The sequence below is a fragment of the Heloderma suspectum genome, chromosome 2, assembly GCF_057233095.1.
Source record: "Heloderma suspectum isolate Gila_16-S chromosome 2, 16-S_ref, whole genome shotgun sequence".
Taxonomy (NCBI): Eukaryota; Metazoa; Chordata; class Lepidosauria; order Squamata; family Helodermatidae; genus Heloderma; species Heloderma suspectum.
The window spans coordinates 221,156,560-221,176,143 of record NC_139459.1 but is presented as its reverse complement, the minus strand read 5'-3'; the positions used below and the strand labels follow the sequence as shown (position 1 = coordinate 221,176,143).

Here is a 19,584-nt window from a genome sequence, read left to right as displayed (position 1 = left end):
CACACACTGGGTTGACATCTTCATTGAGCTGTCCACCACAACCCCAAGATCACTTTCTTGGATGGTCACTGCTAGCTCAGATCCCATCAGGTTATACTTGAAGTTTGGATTTTTTGCCCCAACGTGCATTACTTTACACTTGCTTACATTGAACAACATTTGCCATTTAGATGCCCATTCTCCAAGCTTGGAGAGATCCTTTCGGAGCTCTTCGCAATCCCTTTTTGTTTTAACCACCCTAAATAATTTGGTGTCATTGGCAAACTTGGCCACTTCACTGCTCGCTCCTAATTCCAGATAATTTATGAACAGGCTAAAAAGCATAGTTCCTAATACAGATCCCTGTGTGACCCCACTATTTACTTCCCTCCGCTGGGAGAATTTACCATTTATTCCTACTCTCTGCTTTCTGTTCTTTAACCAGTTACTGATCCATAAGAGGACCTGTCCTCTTATCCCATGACTGCTAAGTTCACTCAGGAGTCTTTGGTGAGGGACTTCCAAAGTGAATTTAAATGGTGGCAGCCTCATTCTAATTCACATGGTTCAGAAAATATTCCCAGGCTAACTAATCCAGTGACAGAAGTAATATAATTGATCCAGAATAAATTATTAACATACGATTTTGCATACACTGCTATAAACAGGAGTTCGAGTGGATGAAATCTACCTTGTCATGCAAGACTCTATGAATAAAAGGTGATTAAAATCAATTCATGCGGTATCTGTGCAGCATGGGAGTTGCTTCCACGTAGCTGCTTCCTGAATGCATGACACAGATAATGTCCATAGGAAGCCATCTCACGCGTTGGTAGTCAGTGACCAGGCCAGCTAGCAAGCCACAAGATTGTTTCCTACAGTCCTACTGGAGTGGTGTGGAAGAAACAGTCATATAAAAGCAGCCCTCATGCTGCTCAGGTATAAATGAGGCCTGTGCCATAATCAGCACACTAGGGAATTATGCTCCAAGTAGGGAGTGGTAAATCTAATCTATGATCATTACTGTTTCGGCGGGGGGTGCTATTTATTATGAATTACCAATTAATCTGGAATAAAAGCTTCTGACTGATATCCTACTAGAAAGCTGTGGTCTTCCTAAACATACCTTGCATGCACAAGTGCTGTTGGAAAGCCCTGTGCTGTGAGCAACACTGACATCTTCTATTGTGTTTAGGCTGGAAGGTGAACTGAACACAGTAAAGCAGAAGAGAGCTACAGCGCAGAACACTCTAAGAAGCAGCCACAAGGAACCAGTGAATTCCATGCACCAGGGTATGTCAGCATTTTAGCTGCTTTCTAGCTGGAAATTACAATGCCACTGTAATGTGACAGGATGGCTAAGGTACACTCAGCTATATCCCCTAGGGCAGAGCTTTCCAAACTTTTCATGTTGGTGACACACTTTTTAGACATGCATCATTTCGTGACACAGTAATTCAGTTTTACTAACAAACCGGAGGTTAAACTAACCCGTTATAAGAGATATGGACACATACATAAAATGGTAATAACGAAATGTATGGGGATACAACATATCTCATGAAAACCTTTCATTTATATATTTAAAAATATATGATTTGTAAGATAATAACATACATTGTTGTCATTTATGAGTAACAGTATGTAAATATGTGCAAGAATTTTAAAAAGTTGAATAACACCAATAACTACTTACCATTTTAATGGGATGTATGAGGTTGATGGGATGAACACAGCTTTTCAATATTTGGTGGAATATTAGATAAAGACACTCACATTTCGTCATCAAGCATTTTTAAGCTTCCACCTTTCAGTGCCTTTAAGTTTGCCATCGTTGAAAAGGATACTTCACAAATGTATGTAGTGGAAAACTGCAGAAGAATTTTTAACGCTTTTTAAGCGTTAAAAATGTTTGGATGCATTTTTGAAATGCGAATCCCAAAGCTGTCTAAGTCACCCTGTTCATGCATCATTAACAGATTTCGATAATTTTTTATGTCAGCTAATTCTTCTTCAGTAAGTGAAAAGTTCCTCATTGCAGTTGAAAGAAAGGGATTTCTGATCCAATCATAGTCTTGGATTTCAACATTTGGGAAGTAATGATGAACTTTCTCTCCAAGCAATGTTAAATGGTCAACAATTAGCGAGATGATATCACGTTTTAGCTGGCACTCAGCAGTTTTGGAAAACATTTCAAAATTTCCTTCTTTCACTTTCCTTTTCCAAATAGCTATTTTGTCTCTCATCGCACAAATTTTATCTACCGCTGTTAAGATATTTTCTCCTTTTCCTTGCATACTGGTGTGTATTTTATTCAAATGTTCAAATATGTCAGCAAGATATGCCAATTTTGTGCACCAAAGTTTGCTTTGAATTAGATCGCAGAATTCATTTTGCTGATTTTCCTCAAAAAGTTTAAGCATCATTTCCCTCAAATCATATACACAACAAAGCATTCAACCTCTTGAGAGCCAATGAACTTCTGTGTGTAGTAGAAGCTTTTTAAACCTTGCCCCCATGTCTTCACAAATATGAGCAAATAATCTTGATTGAAGAGGTCTACTTTTAATGTAATTGACCATTTGAACCACTTTGTCCAAAACTTTTCTGAATTCATTTCCAATGGTTTGCGCGACTAGTGCTTCGCGATGTAAAAAGCAATGAGTAATTACAATTTTTTATTCTTTTTCTTTGCTAAAGCTATAAAACCTTTTGTTGAACCAACCATTGAGGGTGCGCCATCTGTGCATATTCCTACACAATTTAACCATTGCAAATTATTTTCCTTCATGAAGCAATCAAAAGTTTTAAATATATCTTCACCTCTAGTTCTCACTGGAAGTTCTAGATAATTTATTTATTTATTTATTTATTTAATTTCTATACCGCCCAATAGCCGAAGCTCTCTGGGCGGTTCACAAAAACTAAAACCAAACAACACACAATAAAATAATTTAAAATATATAGAACATTAAAACCACAATATAACAATACAACCACAATAAAACCTAGCAGCAGTACAGGAGTTTAAAATACAGATTTAAAACAGCAAAGATAAAAATTTAGAAAGCTAAAATGCCTGGGAAAATAAAAAGGTCTTCACCTGGCGCCGAAAGGAGTACAATGTAGGCGCCAGGCGAACCTCACTAGGGAGCTCATTCCAGAGCCGGGGTGCCACAACAGAAAAAGCCCTCCTCCTAGTAGCTACCCGCCTCACTTCCTTTGGCAGGGGCTCACGGAGAAGGGCCGCTGATGATGATCTTAAGGTCCGGGCAGGCACGTATGGGAGGAGGTGATCCTTCAGGTAACCTGGCCCCAAGCCGTTAAGGGCTTTGAATGTTAACACCAGCACTTTGAATCGGGCCCAGAAATGGACTGGTAGCCAGTGCAGCTGGAAAAGTACTGGCGTAATATGAGCTCGCAGGCCAGTCCCTGTTAACAATCTTGCTGCCCTATTTTGGACCAGCTGAAGTTTCTGGACCATTTTCAAAGGCAGCCCCACGTATAACGCATTGCAGTAATCCAGACGAGAAGTTATCAGAGCATGGATAACTGTAGCTAGGCTATCTCTGTCCAGATAAGGGCGTAGTTGGTATACCAGCCTAAGCTGATAAAAAGTGCTCCATGCCACTGAGTTCACCTGTGCCTCAAGTGACAGTTCTGGATCCAAGAGCACCCCCAAACTACGAACCTGACCCTTTAGGGGGAGTGCAACCCCCTTCAGAACAGGTTGAATATCACCTAGCCGGGCAGACGAACCACCCACTAACAGTACCTCCGTCTTGTCTGGATTGAGTTTCAGTTTATTAGCCCTCATCCAGTCCATTACCATGCCCAGGCACTGGTTCAGAACAGCCACTGCCTCACCTGGTTTTGATGAGAAAGAGAGGTAGAGCTGGGTGTCATCCGCATATTGATGGCACCTCAGCCCACACCTCCGGATAACCTCCCCCAGCCGTTTCATGTAGATGTTAAACAGCATGGGGGATAAAATAGAGGCCTGTGGAACCCCATGGCACAATTGCCATGGCACAGAGCAATAATCCCCCAGCACCACCTTCTGGAATCGGCCATCCAAGTAGGAGCGGAACCACTGTAGTGCAGTGCCTCCAACTCCCAACCCAGACAACCTATCCAGAAGGATACCATGGTCGATGGTATCGAAAGCCGCTGAGAGGTCCAGGAGAATCAACAGGGTCGCACTCCCCCTGTCCCTCTTCCGGCAGAGGTCATCCCACAGGGCGACCAAGGCAGTTTCCGTTCCAAAACCAGGCCTGAAGCCCGACTGAAATGGATCTAGATAATCCGTTTCATTCAAGAATGCCTGGAGCTGTCCTACAACCACCCGCTCAAGCACCTTGCCCAGGAAGGGGATGTTGGCCACTGGCCTATAATTGTTAACATCCTCTGGGCCCAAGTTAGGCTTTTTCAGGAGTGGTCTAATTACTGCTTCTTTTAAAGTGGCAGGCACCACTCCCTCTCTCAAGGAGGAATTTACAACCTCCTGGACCCAGCCGGACAACCCCTCCTTGTTTGATTTAATAAGCCATGAAGGGCAAGGGTCAAGCACACAAGTGGTCGATCGGACTTGGCCAAGCACCTTGTCCGCATCCTCAGGCCTCAGTAACTGAAACTCATCCAATAAAACTGGACCAGACGGTGCTCTGAACGCCTCTACCAATGGAACTGCATTAATGGTGGTGTCCAATTCATGACGAATCTGAGCGACTTTATCCTCAAAGTGCCGCGCAAACTCGTCACAGCGTGCTACCGAGGGTTCCACCGTCTCTCTCCCTGGCCCAGAATGTAACAGGCCGCGAACCACTCGGAAAAGCTCCGCCGGACGACACTGAGAAGATGCAATGCTGGTGGAAAAGAACTGCCTCTTTGCCACCCTCACCGCCATAGAGTAGGCTCGATAGTGGGCTCTTACCTGTGTTCGGTCAGACTCAGCACAAGTTTTCCTCCACCTGCGTTCTAGCCGTCTCCCCTCTTGCTTCATTGCCCTCAGCTCAGGTGTATACCAAGGAGCTGGCCGGGCTCTGCTCAGAGGGAGAGGGCGCTTGGGCGCGATCGTGTCAACCGCCCGAGTCATCTCTGCATTCCACAGAGCGACCTGGGCTTCGACAAGAGCACCAGCCATACCAGCAGGAAAATCCCCCAGAGCCCTCTGGAATCCATCGGAATCCATTAATCTCCGGGGGCGGACCATTTTAATAGGTCCCCCACCCTTGCAGAGGGTGCAAGACAACACAAGAATTGCTCAATAATTCTGTCAGTATGAATGAAACGTATAAAAACCAATAATTGTGCTAACCCACTGACATCTGTTGCTTCATCTAATTGCAATGTAAAGATCATATTATCGTCTTGAAAAATATCCTTCATTTGCTGCTTAATGTCATCAGACATGTCTTGAATATGTCTTCCAATCATGTTATCTGCCAAAGGGATTTTATTAACTTCTGTCTCAAATTCGGGCCCAAACATTGTTCGAACAATAGCACAGCAAGATTCCTTTATGGTGGTTTCGGCAATAGCGTGTGGGTCCTTGTTTTTGGCAATTATTTGAGCAACCAAGTAACTTGCCTTTTGAGCTTTCTCTGATGTCTTCATTCTCTTTGTGAATGATGCAGACTGCTTCTTTATAGATTTTGAAAGCTCAGTAAAGTATTCTACTGGTTTTTCTGACAAATGACAGTGTTTTGAGGTAAAATTATGCTTTAATTTATTTGGTACCATACTTTCATTTGCAAGTATATCCCCACAAACTAAACACTGGGGACAAGGATTGTTTTAATTACCAGATAATGTGAACCCCAGTTTCATATAATCTTTACTGTAAAAACGAGGCTTGGAAATTTTTTCTTTACACTTCTTACGTACTAATACAGACCGTTCAACAGTTGATTCTTGCGTAGTTTCCTCTATAGCGGCTACATTTTGTTCATTGCAAACGTCATCTTCACCAGCCTTCCTTTTCTTAATTAGAAACATATCCATTTTACGGGTAATTCAACTGCAATTTAATGAATAAATCTATGCAAATTTATTTCTAGGTTTTAGTATTAACTAAATATGAAAATAACAGGACTGTTTTTAGCGCTTATCTTTCTCTGTTTTTTATTATGAAAATAACAGCACCTGCGCTCCACTCCCACAGTGCTAAAGTGAGATGAAGATAAGAATCAGGACTAGGAGAAAATGTGAAAAATAAACAAAATTAACTAAAGTATTTACAATACATATTAGGACACATAGGTCCAGGTAGGAGCTCAGCTGCAAAAACACATGAAGTAGAGAAGCAAAAGTCCAACAAAAATGGTATAAATATATATGTCTCACTACAAGGCTATACTACTGTAAATATTTGCAATGCCTGTGTCCAGAGTCCAGTTCCAGCACTCTCCAGTGGTACACTGCCAGTGGGTGGTTAATCCACGAATACAGCAGAGTAAAAATAAAAATAAATGGCAGAAATCAAATCATAAGTACCACGTGGTGGGTGGTTTGCTGTTTGCCACCTTGGGTTTGGGAGGGTGGCCTCCCTTCAGCCAGCAGCAGGTGGGTTGACTGGGTGACAGCCTGCAGCTGCGCTCGCCCGGGTGACTGGGAGCACGCTGATTCTGAGGCTTCTGGCCTCCACTGAGCTCCGTTCCAACTGGCCAAGATGGCAGACGGCCCGCTCAGTGCAGTCCCAGTCCCAGGCGGCGTTTCCACCTGTGTGTTACTTTGGCCTGGCCGCGCGGCAGCACAGTGCAGAAGTCCGCAAAGGGCACGCCCGAAACCACGCAGGGCTGGTGGCCGCTGCCACTTCTCCGCGCCAGCCAAGCTCTGCTCCCAGGGCAGCGCCTCCCTTCCCCTCTCTTTGCCCCACACCTCTATCTTTCCGGAGAGTGCAGGCTCGAAGCTCCTCGCCTGCCCGGCGCAGCCCTCCCTGCTCCGGGGGCATCCAGCGGGCTGTTGTTCTCCCCCGCCACCCTGCAGCCGCACCAAGGACGCGGCGAAGCCTCTCGCCCGAGCTGTTTGCAAATTGCTCAACTAATTGCTCCGCTAACTTTGAATTCTCCATGCTCCTCATGCAGCCAGCATTACCACACTCCTCGCCATACTGCTCCAACACCTCCAATCACGTGCGTCCTACGTCAAGATGCCACATGATCCTAAAGCAGCTAATGTTAAAGCACCTAAGCCTTAGCTGCTAAGTCTTAGCAGCTAAGCCTTAGCTGCTTTAACATTAGCTGCTTTAGGAAGTTCCGGGGGAGGGCCAAGGGAAGCAAATGTGAGTAAGGGTGCCCTTCCGCGGTGCCCTTCCGCACAATTTTCTGCATTTCGCGCAAACACACTAATGTGTCGCGGCACACAGTTTGGAAAGCTCTGCCCTAGGGCCTTCAAGATGCCAAGTCTCTGTTTGATATGCTGCTTATGCAAGAATCAGTGGGGAGCAGAGATTTGTCTCAGACATCTTAGGGAAGAATGAACTTTTAGATTGGATGTGACAGATGACAGGAAATAGTTTAGGCATAGCAATTATTCTCCTGGGTGAATTTGAATTTGAACGAAACGCTCTGCTTGCTTTATGGAGGTGTTATTGAATTTGGACCATAACAATTCCCTTGGATGGTCACTATTGCTTCTCATTCCAGCTCCAGTCAGAACCTCCACTGTGATCCAGAATGACTCCCAAGCTGACCAGTTACTCCATAAACTGGATAAAATTGATGGTGACTTGGCCCTGGTCAAGAAAGATACTTTTAGCCGCATGCGGTCCCCACTAAACTACAGTGACCCTATAGAGGATCTTACTCAACGGATCAGAGCCCAGGAGGTAAGTGCTGAAGGCCTTGGATTGCTCACTTGTCCATGATACATAGGTCTTCTTCACTCTGAGATTTTATCCTGCTATTGAGATTGGTTACTCACAGAATTTTGTGGGTCCTTTAAATTATGTTGTTAACCTCCAGGGTATCTCCTGCAGTAAATGACCTTTATTTCATTTTTTTAAATGACCAGAGATAATGAGCTATCAAATTACAGTGCTTGAGTTCTGCTTGAGTTCCCTCCGTGAAAAGAGGAAAACCCGCAATAAGAGGAGCTAGACCACAGTGCACATAGCGGTCGTATAATGAAACATATGGAAGATTCAGATAAGGGGGGAAGGAAGCGCGTGTAAAGGGAGTCCATCGTGATCCTGCATTTAAAATGGAAGCAGAAAGCCCCATTTTAAATGCAGGATTTTAGGCTGGTGTAGAGATGCTCATAATCACATACATTGATCCAAAGCTGAGCTGTTTCTACTCTGTGGGAATGAATATCTCCATAGGGGCAAAGTTTTTCTGTAGAATGAATCTTGGCTTGCCCTTTTTTATTTTCAACTGCTTTTGTCTACTGTGTGGATGAATAAGAATATTTATTTGGCTACAACCGTGAAGGGTGTGGGGCTGAGACTTTCACATGAAATAACTGCTTCCAGTCCTCTCAGATGTCGATGGGGATCAAACTCCATTGGGTTGGGAAAGCCAAAAGTCATCATTAAACCACCCAAGCTGATAGGCTGTACCCACACCAGCCCATGGCTTCAAATTCGCTGGCGGTGTGTGTCCTGAAATCAACGCTGGTCTCTCAGTAGATACCTGTTATATCACACTGAACTTAACTGATTGCCTTTTTAAAAAAATCAGGGAGCAACAAGGAGGCTTCAAGGCATAGGAGCAGAAAAGGAAACTGCTCGCAAGGAGTGTGAGGCCTATCTTTCCAAGAAGCCTGCTGGCACACCTGCCTCTCAGCTTCCTGTGGCGCTCAACAACATCAAGAACAAATATAATGATGTTAAGGTGCTTTCCAGGCTCTATGATGAAAAGTAAGTGGCATCAGCAAAAAATAGAGCTGTGTTTCTGCATAGAAGAGGAGGAAGAATCCTGAAAAATCTTCTATGAAATCTTGAGTGTTTTAGCCTGAATGATATTGGGGAAGAGGTTTTTTTGCTGCATTAGTGTGGAACTGAAGAAAACTGTGTTGAAGTGAAATGTTGCCTTTTGACTTTACAATGTCTCCCCCTCCTCAGAGCCAAAGCAGGCTTGAACCTGGAGAATCAGATAGAAAACACGGACAAAATCATCAGCAATTTTGAGGCCAAGTTATCTCATGATGGCACCATCCCAGCATCACCCAATGCACTGCAGGATCGTGCCAATGAACTTCAGGTGAGAGACCTCTGGAGAAGAGGAACATGGGTACAGGGTGAGATGGAGGTGATTAGTCTAACCACTTTTTTCCACTAACAGGATACAGGAGAGAGTTGACCAGCAAAATGGCTTGCTCAGTCGTTTAAAAAAACACACAAGAGGAAGTAAGATTCACTAAGTCAGAAGCTCCTTATTAGTCTCCTTCATGATAGACTTGAAGCTGTGAGAAACTGGGTGACCACAGAGATATCCCTTTTTTGGTGTCTTCCAGCTCCCATTTATCTGGTTCTGCCTAAAGTCACTCTCATCACTCTTCACTGAAGTACCATTACTCCTCTCCTGTCAAAGGTCAAATGTAATACGAGACCATCTGTAGAATATGAGTTACTTCCAGTGGTCCAAGTTGCTGCTCAAGACTTTAGTCTGAGTCAAATGGCAGGGGTTAAGATAGAGTGACCTGAAGTCATGGGTTGGATCCAGAAATGTTCTTCTGCACATGAAAGATTACTGCTTGCAGAACGGGACTTCCCACATCTTCTCCTCCCCACCGCATCCCCCCACTTGCCCTCCAGATCTACTCCAGACAGTTGGGGGACCCTCTGGAGGAGATTTGGAGTGTGTATGGGGGGCTGCAGGGGGGAGAAGAGGATGCAGGAAGTCTTGTTCTGCAACAAGTAGTTTTGCATGTGTGGAAGAACATTTCTGGATCCAACCCCCTATGTTGAAATTAAAACTGGACTTGTGAGCACAGGGTAGGCATGGGTTGCAACCAGGAATTCAGAACAAATAGAACTGGAAAGGGTGTGTGTGTATTGGAATAACTGTGACTGGGGGAGCACATTGCTGGAGGCAGGATACAAGAACAGGAACATATGCCTACTCTTCTTGAAGAAACTGGCTCATATTATGTCTCTTTGACTTTTGCACTTTCTGTATAGCTCAGAGTACCCAATAAGGCAAGGGTGGTGGAGTGTTGCAGATTTGCTGTCAGCTTTGTGCAGACCTCCCTCTGGCCCATTAGCTCCCTTCCAGAGATACAGAGCTTTTTCTACATGAGGCATTTGTTGTGCACTCATCATTCCCTACTCACAATTGTTTACAGGTTCTTTAGATAACATTATGACCCTCCAATTTCGCTTAGCTCCCTTCCAGAGATACAGAGCTGTTTCTACATGAGGCATTTGTTGTGCACTCATCATTCCCTACTTGTAATTGTTTACAGGTTCTTTAGATAACGTTATGACCCTCCAATTTCGCTTAGCTCCCTTCCAGAGATACAGAGCTGTTTCTACATGAGGCATTTGTTGTGCACTCATCATTCCCTACCCGTAATTGTTTACAGGTTCTTTAGATAACATTATGACCCTCCAATTTCACTTCTGTGTCTAAAGAGCACTTTCGGCTAGTTTTTTTTTAGCATGGAAAAGGCATCATTTTTTCACTTGTGTATTTGTGCTATTTCACAGTGCCACCTAGAGGTTATCTAGTGGAGAAGCAGGAAAGGAAATGGTCTTCATGTAGTGTTCGGATCTCAATTCTGCGACAAAACCAAAAGTAGATATAGCAGATTAACAGCTTCATGTAGAAAAGTTCATATTCAGTGGTCAATGACAAAATATGTGGGATATAATGGACACTGTAGTGTGTATGACCACATATGTGCATGAAGGTCAAAGTGAAGGCTGCGTACCAACTGAATACCTTTGGATTAAGGGCAAAAGCTACAGAACAGTCACAACTGGAGGCATATATGGGAAATATAAGTTTTAGCACTGGTGCTGCATGTCACTGGTTATGAGGAATTCCTTAACTTTTGCTCAACAGGGCAAAGCATCTTGGCTCCCACAGCCTATTAGTAAACTAGGGGAATTTATGATCCCCACCAGATAATCTTAGCAAAACATCCTTCATGCCCCCAATGAACCTCTTCCCTCCCTCTGTCTCTCTTTCATTTCTTGCTTCTGTGATACACGAAGAGAAAATTGTCTGGTTAACACCCAGCTGAGTTTGCAACATTTTCAGTTTCATAAAGCCTGGCGAAACCATTTCTTTGTCCTTTTTTCTCCCTCACACATTGTAAACCAATTGATTTTTAAATAATGTTGATGCCTTGCTTTTCATTTCTGCTCAGCATCACCCATCCCTTTCTACCTAGGGGTGGGGGAGGACATGTTTGGCACTTCACGATCAAATAAACCAGGAAAGCAATCATGCTGAAATTTCTTTATTTTTCATTAAATAAATTGCAGTTCTGAATGGAATGTCTCTTCCCTTTGTAGAAACTGAAGCGAGAGTTAGTGAAACAGGAGGACTGCTTGCTGAAGCTAAACCGCAGTTTTAAGGATGCAGAGCATTGCTGCAGTGCTGTGCAGAACAATTTCCAAGAGTACTGCCCAGATCTACCCAGGCAGAAGAAGGATGTCCAACTGCTTAATGACCGATATCATGCTGTTGCTGACCAGCTGGATCACAGGTGAGAAGCCCAACACTCTCTAGTGGTGGTCATGGCTAGTAAGAAAGCTCATGAATCCACATCTAGCCTTGTGAGTCAACTTGATTAAAAGGCCAGAGTTAGAATCATGGGTCTTTGCAGAGATGGTTTCCAGGCTCTCCTTTCCCTCCAAGTTCTCATTACAATCACCATATTGAAACCTTCTTGTGCAGCAAATGATTTCCCTCTCTATGGAGCCAAGGAAGAATATGAAGAGCTGGTAGCTATTTTATTCTGAGCCTCTCCTCTCTCTCAGTGACCAGCCCATCATTTTCCACCCACTGTTCTGGAGCCAAGGATTTATCAGACTCTTGCTGCTTGGTTAAAAGTTCTATTCATCCCATCTTTTGGAAGCAAAATCTTGCCCTGTCATCAGAAAGGAATAGCCCTGCCTTTCACAGCTGGACAGAGCATGTTCTGTCAAAGCCTCTCTCCATATCAACAGCCATAACCTGAGCTTGTCTGGCACTGCTGATTGGATGGGGGCTTTTAAGAAGAGACCCCTCTCATCTAGCAAAGAGCAACTTGTTCGTGGATGGGACTTCAAAAGGAGAAAATTGAGCCATTCTTGCCTAGCCAGTTTCTCAGAGACTTGTGTTACATGTGTGGATAGTTAGGGCTGATGGGAGTTGTAGGTGAAATGATCTGGAGGGCCATAAGTTGCCCACACCTGCCATAAGGTCTCTTGCTAAACTCATTCAAGACAGCTCTCTTTGCCTTAATCTCAGTCTCTACTCTCTGTGCAGGGAGAAGACACTCCGGAACACCAGCCTCACCTACCAACAGTTCCAAAATGCCAATGAGAACCTGATGTTCTGGCTCAACAACCTGCCCAGGTATCAGGTCAAGACCACAGATGGGCCCAGCCAGATCAACTACAAGCTTCAGGCCCAAAAGGTGAGCCTTGTGCTATCTTCAGACAAAGAGAGGGAAGAAAGGCTCCTTCTCTCATGCAGGACTAGGTGGAATGAACGGATGGGTGCATGCAAGGAAAACGTTTGAGATCATGCAGGACATGAAAATAATGGGAAAAAGTGCAGGAACAGTTAGGGTGAGTTCGTATGTACATGTTCTACACACAGTGACTGTGATATCAAATGATGACATACATGTGTGAAATAGTCATCAGCGATCAGACCCCTAGAGAAAGCCTCATTTGGGCAGGGACATTATAATTTTTTTAATAAAGCACCAGGCATACCACTGGTACTTTAAAAATAAGTTTTACCTGTAAGTAATAATCCAGCATTGTGCTGGATCTTGTCCTAACTCCCTGTTTCTCCTGCAGAGGCTGGCAGATGAAATCCGGAGCAAAGCATCTGACAAGAATTCCGTGGTCAAATTGTCCCAGAGTGTACAATCTGTCCTCAATGTATGTTTATAGGATTTCTACATATTTTTCATTTCCATTTGGTGAACCAGCCCATCCTCCTCTGACTTTATTTAATTATTTATTTATTTGAAAAACAGGATTATGAACTTCAGGCAGGAAAATATCGGTCCTCTCTGGACCCTGCTTTGACTGCTTCCTCTGCCAAACGCCTCCGAGTAACCCCGCTTCAAGAGAGCATCCAGGCTCAGGTGAGAGCTTGAACCCTGAGCCCACACTTAGTTATATAAAATTTCCACTTCTCCTAACCAGCAGTTTATGTTCTCAAAGCAGCTTACAAAATGTCAAAACAGCACCATGCCATTAAAAATCATACAACATTTAAAACATAAAAATCCAACAAAGTGGGTCAGGCAGTTAAAAATAAAGTGCTCAGTGAAAGAACCCCTTAAATAGATGAAGGCTGGCCTTAACCTGAAGATGCTTCCTGAAGAAGGCGAGACAGTGGGTGAAGTGGAGTGGGATGCATGCATACTTGGTATAAGTAGTCAAGGCTTACAAGAGGAAATTGCCCAGTGGCTAAGGGTTGTAAAGGGGGCTGCAGTTTCTTAGAATTGGCTTGTCATTATCTAGTTCAACTTTTTCCTGTAATGGAAAATCCTCTCTACTTAAGACTTTTCTAATGTCCACACAAATTACATCTGTTATAGTGTGTCACAAGTAAAGAGAACGAAGGACCAAGGATTACCTGGCTAAGTGCTAATAGGACATAGAATAAGATTGACAAAGCACACAGGCTGCAATCCTCTACACACTTACCTGGGGGTAAGTCCCATTGAACTCAATGGAACTTACTTCTGAGTTTGGATATTAGAGAAATCCACAATGGATTTGAATGAGTTTGGATTTCTGTGAATCCGACCTGCAGATTTTGCAGCGGATTGGCTTTTTACTAGTCATGTGGACTTGCAGACTGATTTTGCACTTTGTGGGGGGGAATTTGCACCAACTCACATTAGCGCTAATATGCATTAATACCAGTAGAATGAAATTCTGGTTTAAAAAATCTGATTCCATCCATGAGTGGACAACAGAACAAAAGACCCCTTACAATCTGCAAAACATGAATTTAACCAAATCCCTACTTCTGAGTAGACATCCACAGAATTGCATTGTCAGGTTCAAAGTAAGCAAGAAATGCTCCCACCACTGCTAATGTCCCCTATTCCTGGTCAAGACTAAACATTCCTGATTCCCACAAAGTGTTGTTTGTTCAATACTATGGTCTAGCAGATTTTGATAGCCTTGAAGTAAAGGGAAAATGGCAGCATATCACAGGAGGAAGTGCCATAATATCTAAATAATGGTTTTGCTAATTATCTTTAGGAAAACGATGTAACAAAGCTCTACACAGAAGCAGCTGCTGAAAACAAACAGCAGCTCAGCCGGCTGGAATTTGCCAAGAAAGTTATGGATAAGGTATATGTGAATCATGTTGTGTTTTTATGGTTTGACTTTTTCATAATGCTTTAATGTCTTTTCCCCATTTTTGTTTTATTCATTCCTAAATATTTTACAAGCTTCTTTGTCCAGTTATACCCAAATAACTCTTTAGTGTGTTTCTTCATCTGGCCTTTGTACAGATTCCTATTAACTTCTGTCATTATTTTTAATCCCGCCACTTACCCATATTTACTTAATTCTATATTGCCATGTCTCATTGATACTTCAGGCTTTTTAATGTTAATGCCACATCAACTGCACACATAATTATGTTATATTCTTTTGTCCTTATTTTTATTCCTGTAATCATTTTTTAAAATTTCTGACCATAATTGCAAGCAGTTCTAAACATAAAGCAAAAAGTAAGGCCAATAATGGGCACCCTTGTCTTGTGCCTTTGGTAAGATATATCATGTCAAGTTGTTATTCACTAAAACATCGCTCTTGGCTTTTTATATACTGATTTAATCCAGGATTGAAATTTGTTTCTAATTTTAAATGCCTTTAGAACATCAAAAAGGAAAAGCCTTTCAAAGCACTTCATATACATAATCTCAACCAGTAAGCCAGCATTATTATCTCTATATTACAGATGGGGAGAGGGGTTGAGACAGTGGTTTATCTAAGCAAGTTCATGCATGTACTGAGATTTGATTCCTAGTTCATATTTTATTCTCTTAATAACTTGCCCACTAGATAACTAAAGTGTTACCATCTATCCCAAATAGCCAGTAATGTAAAACTTTGGGATCTGGAGTAATTTCTATAGCACTGTGTAAGAATTAACCTTTTTTGCCTTGTCTTTTTAAAGTTGCTTTCTTCTTTCTTTTTGCAGAAGGAAGTGAATGAGGCAGTGCAAGTAATGCATGAGCAAACCCAGCAGTCTGAAAACAGGTCACAGAGAGAATCTGAAGCTCTGAATTTGCAGCTGGAAGAGGAACGGAGCAAGAAAGCCAGGGTTCAGCAGGAGCTGGAAGAACAGAGAAGCAAACTGCTAATGCTGAAAACCCAGCGGCCCATTGAAAGAGTGGAAGAGAAAGAAGTAATGGAGTACTACAGAGATCCTGCTCTGGAGAGTGACCTCTCTAAAATATCTCATCAAATTGAAGATGAAAAGAAGAAGAGAAAGGGCCTACAGGCAGATATAGAGATCATGAACAATAAGGTCCTCCAAATGGAGAAAGACAGGAAGGTGGTGAAAAGCCAGCTGCTTACAAAAGAAGTTACTAAGATAGAGAAAGATCCAAGCCTAGATGCCCAAGCAGCCAGGCTCCAAAAGGAAATCTGGCACCTCCGCGAGAATTCAACTTCTTTCTCTGAACTTGAACGGCTCAGGAAAGAGCTGCATTTGCTTGAGCAGATGCAGCCAAACATCCGAGAGAAAGTGGTGGTAAAAGAGGTGGTCAAGCTGGAGAAGGACCCTGAGATGCTAAAGGCAGTCAGGACATTGCAAATGCAAATTGATGAAGACAGTTTCAAGAGGAAGTCTGTGGTAGATACAATAGGGAAATTGAAAAGCAGGATTGAAGAGCTTGAAAAACTGATTGAAATGGCAGAGCCGAAAGTCATTGTGAAAGAGGTAAAGCAAGTGGAGCAAGATCCAGAGCTTCTGAAGGAATCTTCCAAGCTTCTGACACTCATAGATGAGGAGAGGAACAAGAACTTGTTGCTAGCAAGTGAACTGACAGAGCTGCAAAGCAAATACAGCACTGTAGAGAAGCAAAAGCCTAGGGTGGAGATTAAAGAAAGAGTAAATGAGATCTTTCATCTTGACCCAGAAACAGAAGAGGAGATAGCACGTTTGAAGAGAGAACTCCAAGAAACTTCAAGGAAAAGGACAAGGGTTGACCACGAGGTGGAAACAGCCTTGACTGAGCTGAAAGTTCTTAGGTCTCAAGCACCAACAGTGGAATTTAAAGAAGTCATTCAAGAGGTAGTGAAGATGGAAAAGAGCCCAGAGATTTTGAGAGAAATTGACAGGTTGAAGCAACAACTGAATGACCTTGTGAATACAAACGGCAGGTCCCAAGAACAGTTGATCAGGCTACAGGGAGAAAGGGATGAGTGGAAAAGAGAAAGATCCAAGGTTGAAACCAAGCTAGTTAATAAGGAGGTTGTCCGATATGAGAATGACCCTCTGTTAGAAAGAGAAGCTGAACGCCTCCGGCAAGAAGTACGTAATGCATCACAAAAGAGGAGAGCAACTGAAGATACCATCTATGATCTGCAGAATAAGTACATGCTTCTGGAGAGGAGAAAGCCTGAGGAAAAAGTGGTGGTCCAGGAGGTAGTTCTTACACAGAGAGACCCAAAGCTCAGAGATGAGCACAGTAGGCTGAGTAGGAGCTTGGATGATGAAGTGAGCAACCGCCGGCGCCTAGAACGTGAGGTCCAACAGCTTCGGACAGCAGTTGAAGAGAAAGAGAAAATGCTTAACTTCCAAGAAGACAGAAACAAACGGCTAGCTTTGGAAAAAGAAATGCGGCAGATTACCTTGAGGATAAAGGAAATTGAGGACAGTCCAGCCCCAGTTCAAGAAAAAATAATCACAGAAGAAGTGGTCAAGTTAGAAAAAGATCCCGTTCTTGAGCAGTCCAGTACGAACCTGCGAATTAATCTGGATAATGAGAAGGCCCAAGTATTGAACCTTCAGAGGGAGTGCAAGAATCTTCAAGGCGAGATTGATGTTCTTCAAAAAACAAAGTCCCAGGAGAAAACCATCTACAAGGAAGTAATCAGAGTAGAAAAGGATAAGGTGCTAGAAAATGAGCGAGCACGTCTCTGGGATCTGCTAAGCAGAGAGCGCACTGCCCGGCAAAATGCAGAAGAAGGTATCAGGCATCTCAAGGAAAAGATTGAGAGAGCAGAAGGCATGAAGAGAACGTGGTCTAGAGAAGAAGCTGATCTCCAGAAAACTCTGAATTTGACAGTGCAAGAAAAAGCCAATATTGAGGATGAATTAAGGGAACTGGAAAGGCAGAAGCAACAGAAAATCCTCTTCCTTAGAGAGCAGTCCAAGCTCCTGAGCCAAAGGACAGAAAATGACAGACAAAAGAAGATGCAACTTGGTCAAGAGCTTTCTCGCCTTGAATCAGACATACTTACAGAGAAGGATCAAATTTATGAAAAAGAGCGGAATATCCGGGAACTCCAATCCAGAGTCAACAAGGAAGAACTAAGCCACGAGACCCAGATGAGAGAGACAAATCTCTCCACTAAGATCTCTATTCTTGATCCAGAGACAGGCAAGGATATGTCACCCTATGAGGCCTACAAGAGAGGCATGATAGACAGGAGTCAGTATATCCAGCTGCAAGAATTAGAATGCGATTGGGAGGAAATTACAACCCTTGGACCTAAAGGGGATGTTTCTGTCCTCCTTGACAAGAAGAGTGGAAAACAGTACTCCATTGATGATGCCCTGCGGTTTAGAAGGATTACAAAAGAAGAATACCAGCTCTACAGGGAAGGCAAGATCCCCATCTCTGAGTTTGCTCTCTTGGTAGCAGGAGAAACGAAGCAAAATTCATCCCTCTCTATTGGTTCAATCATCTCCAAGTCTCCTGTTGCATCCCCTGTCTTCCAACAAAAGCAGAGCTTCTTCCCCCCTGGCCCACAGGTGGCTTTCTGTGATGATACATTTCCCATTGCTGGAGTATATGACACCACCTCCGACAACAAGTACAACATCAAATCTGCACTTAGCAAGAAGCTGGTGGACCCAATGACAGCTCAAAAGCTTCTAGAGGCCCAAGCGGCTACCGGAGGTATTGTTGATCTTATCTCACGGGATCGCTACTCTGTCCACAAAGCTATTGATAGAGGGCTGATCGACAACACCTATATGCAGAGGCTGCTGAATGCTCAGAAAGCTTTCACAGGGATTGAAGATCCTGTCACCAAGAGAAGGCTATCTGTAGGAGAAGCAGTCCAGAAAGGGTGGATGACCAAAGACAATGCCTTTCCCTATTTACAAGTCCAACACTTGACTGGAGGGCTAATAGATCCCAAGAAAACTGGTCGTATCCTAGTGTCAGAAGCTGCCCAAACAGGCATGCTTAGCAATGATCTGGCCATGATGCTGCAAGATGAATCTAACTATGAAAAGGATCTTGTTGACCCTATCACCAAGGAGAAAATTCATTACAAGGAAGCTATGGCTCGTTGTCAGAAAGATCCTCTAAGTGGGCTCCTTCTCTTCCCAGCCACCTCTGATGGATATCAGTTATATCAATCAGCAAACCGTTCACCCACCTTGCCGCGGTTCAGACACTGAGAGAAGCACCATAGTCTTCAATTCTCTGATAACCTCAGATGCTTTAAATCCTCAGCAGAGCTCATACATGGTCCATCGATGAACAGACTGCTTGGCAGTTATAGATGGCTGTGTGCTATTCTAGATAGCTAACCTTACTTCACTATATCAAGGTAGCAACACATCTTAAAGATGCATTTCTGAAGGCAGAAGGGTTCTAATGCAGGAGTAGCTGGACACTGTAGGGCAATAAAGGGGATTTTAAAATTAAACAAATATGCTTGGGGAACTGTGCCTTCATGTCACGTTTGAAGGGATGTGTGTCAAGGTGCTTTGAGTTAGATTGTTGTCATGCATGCAATAAAAAATTAAAAGATTTAAAAAGACTCCATTAATTATCTTTAAAAATGGGGGCACTTCCCTTCACTCTGATATGTGTGAAAATCAGGATTCCAACCACGGGGGTTTCTCCACGACAACGGAAGGAGAAGCGAATGGAGGATTATCCAGATTTTTCAAGGGATTGGCTTTGGTGCGCTTTGATTCATCATGCAGGGCTCCACGAGTGAGTGCACCACACCAGTATAAGTTGCCAGGAAATTACAAGACAGTTAGCTTAACGTCTGTTCTGGGTAAATTGGTTGAAGGCATTATTCAAGATAAAATTAGTAAGCATATAGAAGGACCAGCCATGCTGAAAAAGAATCAAGATGGCTTCCACGAAGGTAAATCCTGTCTCATTGACCTTTTAGAATTTGTTAAGAGTGTCAATAAACATGTAGACAGGGGTGATCCGGTAGACATTGTTTACTGGACTTCCAAAAGGCTTTTGGCAGAGTCC

The 19,584-nt window shown here is 43.2% G+C and overlaps 1 protein-coding gene across 2 annotated transcripts in view; it reads left to right on the top strand.

The window, feature by feature from the left end:
* The window catches only part of EVPL (envoplakin), a 90,368-nt gene extending 71,251 nt beyond the window's left edge, over positions 1-19,117 (top strand). For both annotated transcript variants that reach the window (XM_084838156.1, XM_084838157.1), the window contains 10 exons: positions 1,175-1,272; positions 7,626-7,807; positions 8,661-8,839; positions 9,044-9,182; positions 11,444-11,637; positions 12,402-12,552; positions 12,944-13,027; positions 13,126-13,236; positions 14,372-14,464; positions 15,324-19,117. In XM_084838156.1, coding sequence (XP_084694282.1) covers positions 1,175-1,272; positions 7,626-7,807; positions 8,661-8,839; positions 9,044-9,182; positions 11,444-11,637; positions 12,402-12,552; positions 12,944-13,027; positions 13,126-13,236; positions 14,372-14,464; positions 15,324-18,764 — 4,672 coding nt within the window. In that variant the 3' untranslated portion in view covers positions 18,765-19,117. The remainder of the gene's footprint in view (positions 1-1,174; positions 1,273-7,625; positions 7,808-8,660; positions 8,840-9,043; positions 9,183-11,443; positions 11,638-12,401; positions 12,553-12,943; positions 13,028-13,125; positions 13,237-14,371; positions 14,465-15,323) is intronic.
* Positions 19,118-19,584: the final 467 nt, after the last annotated feature.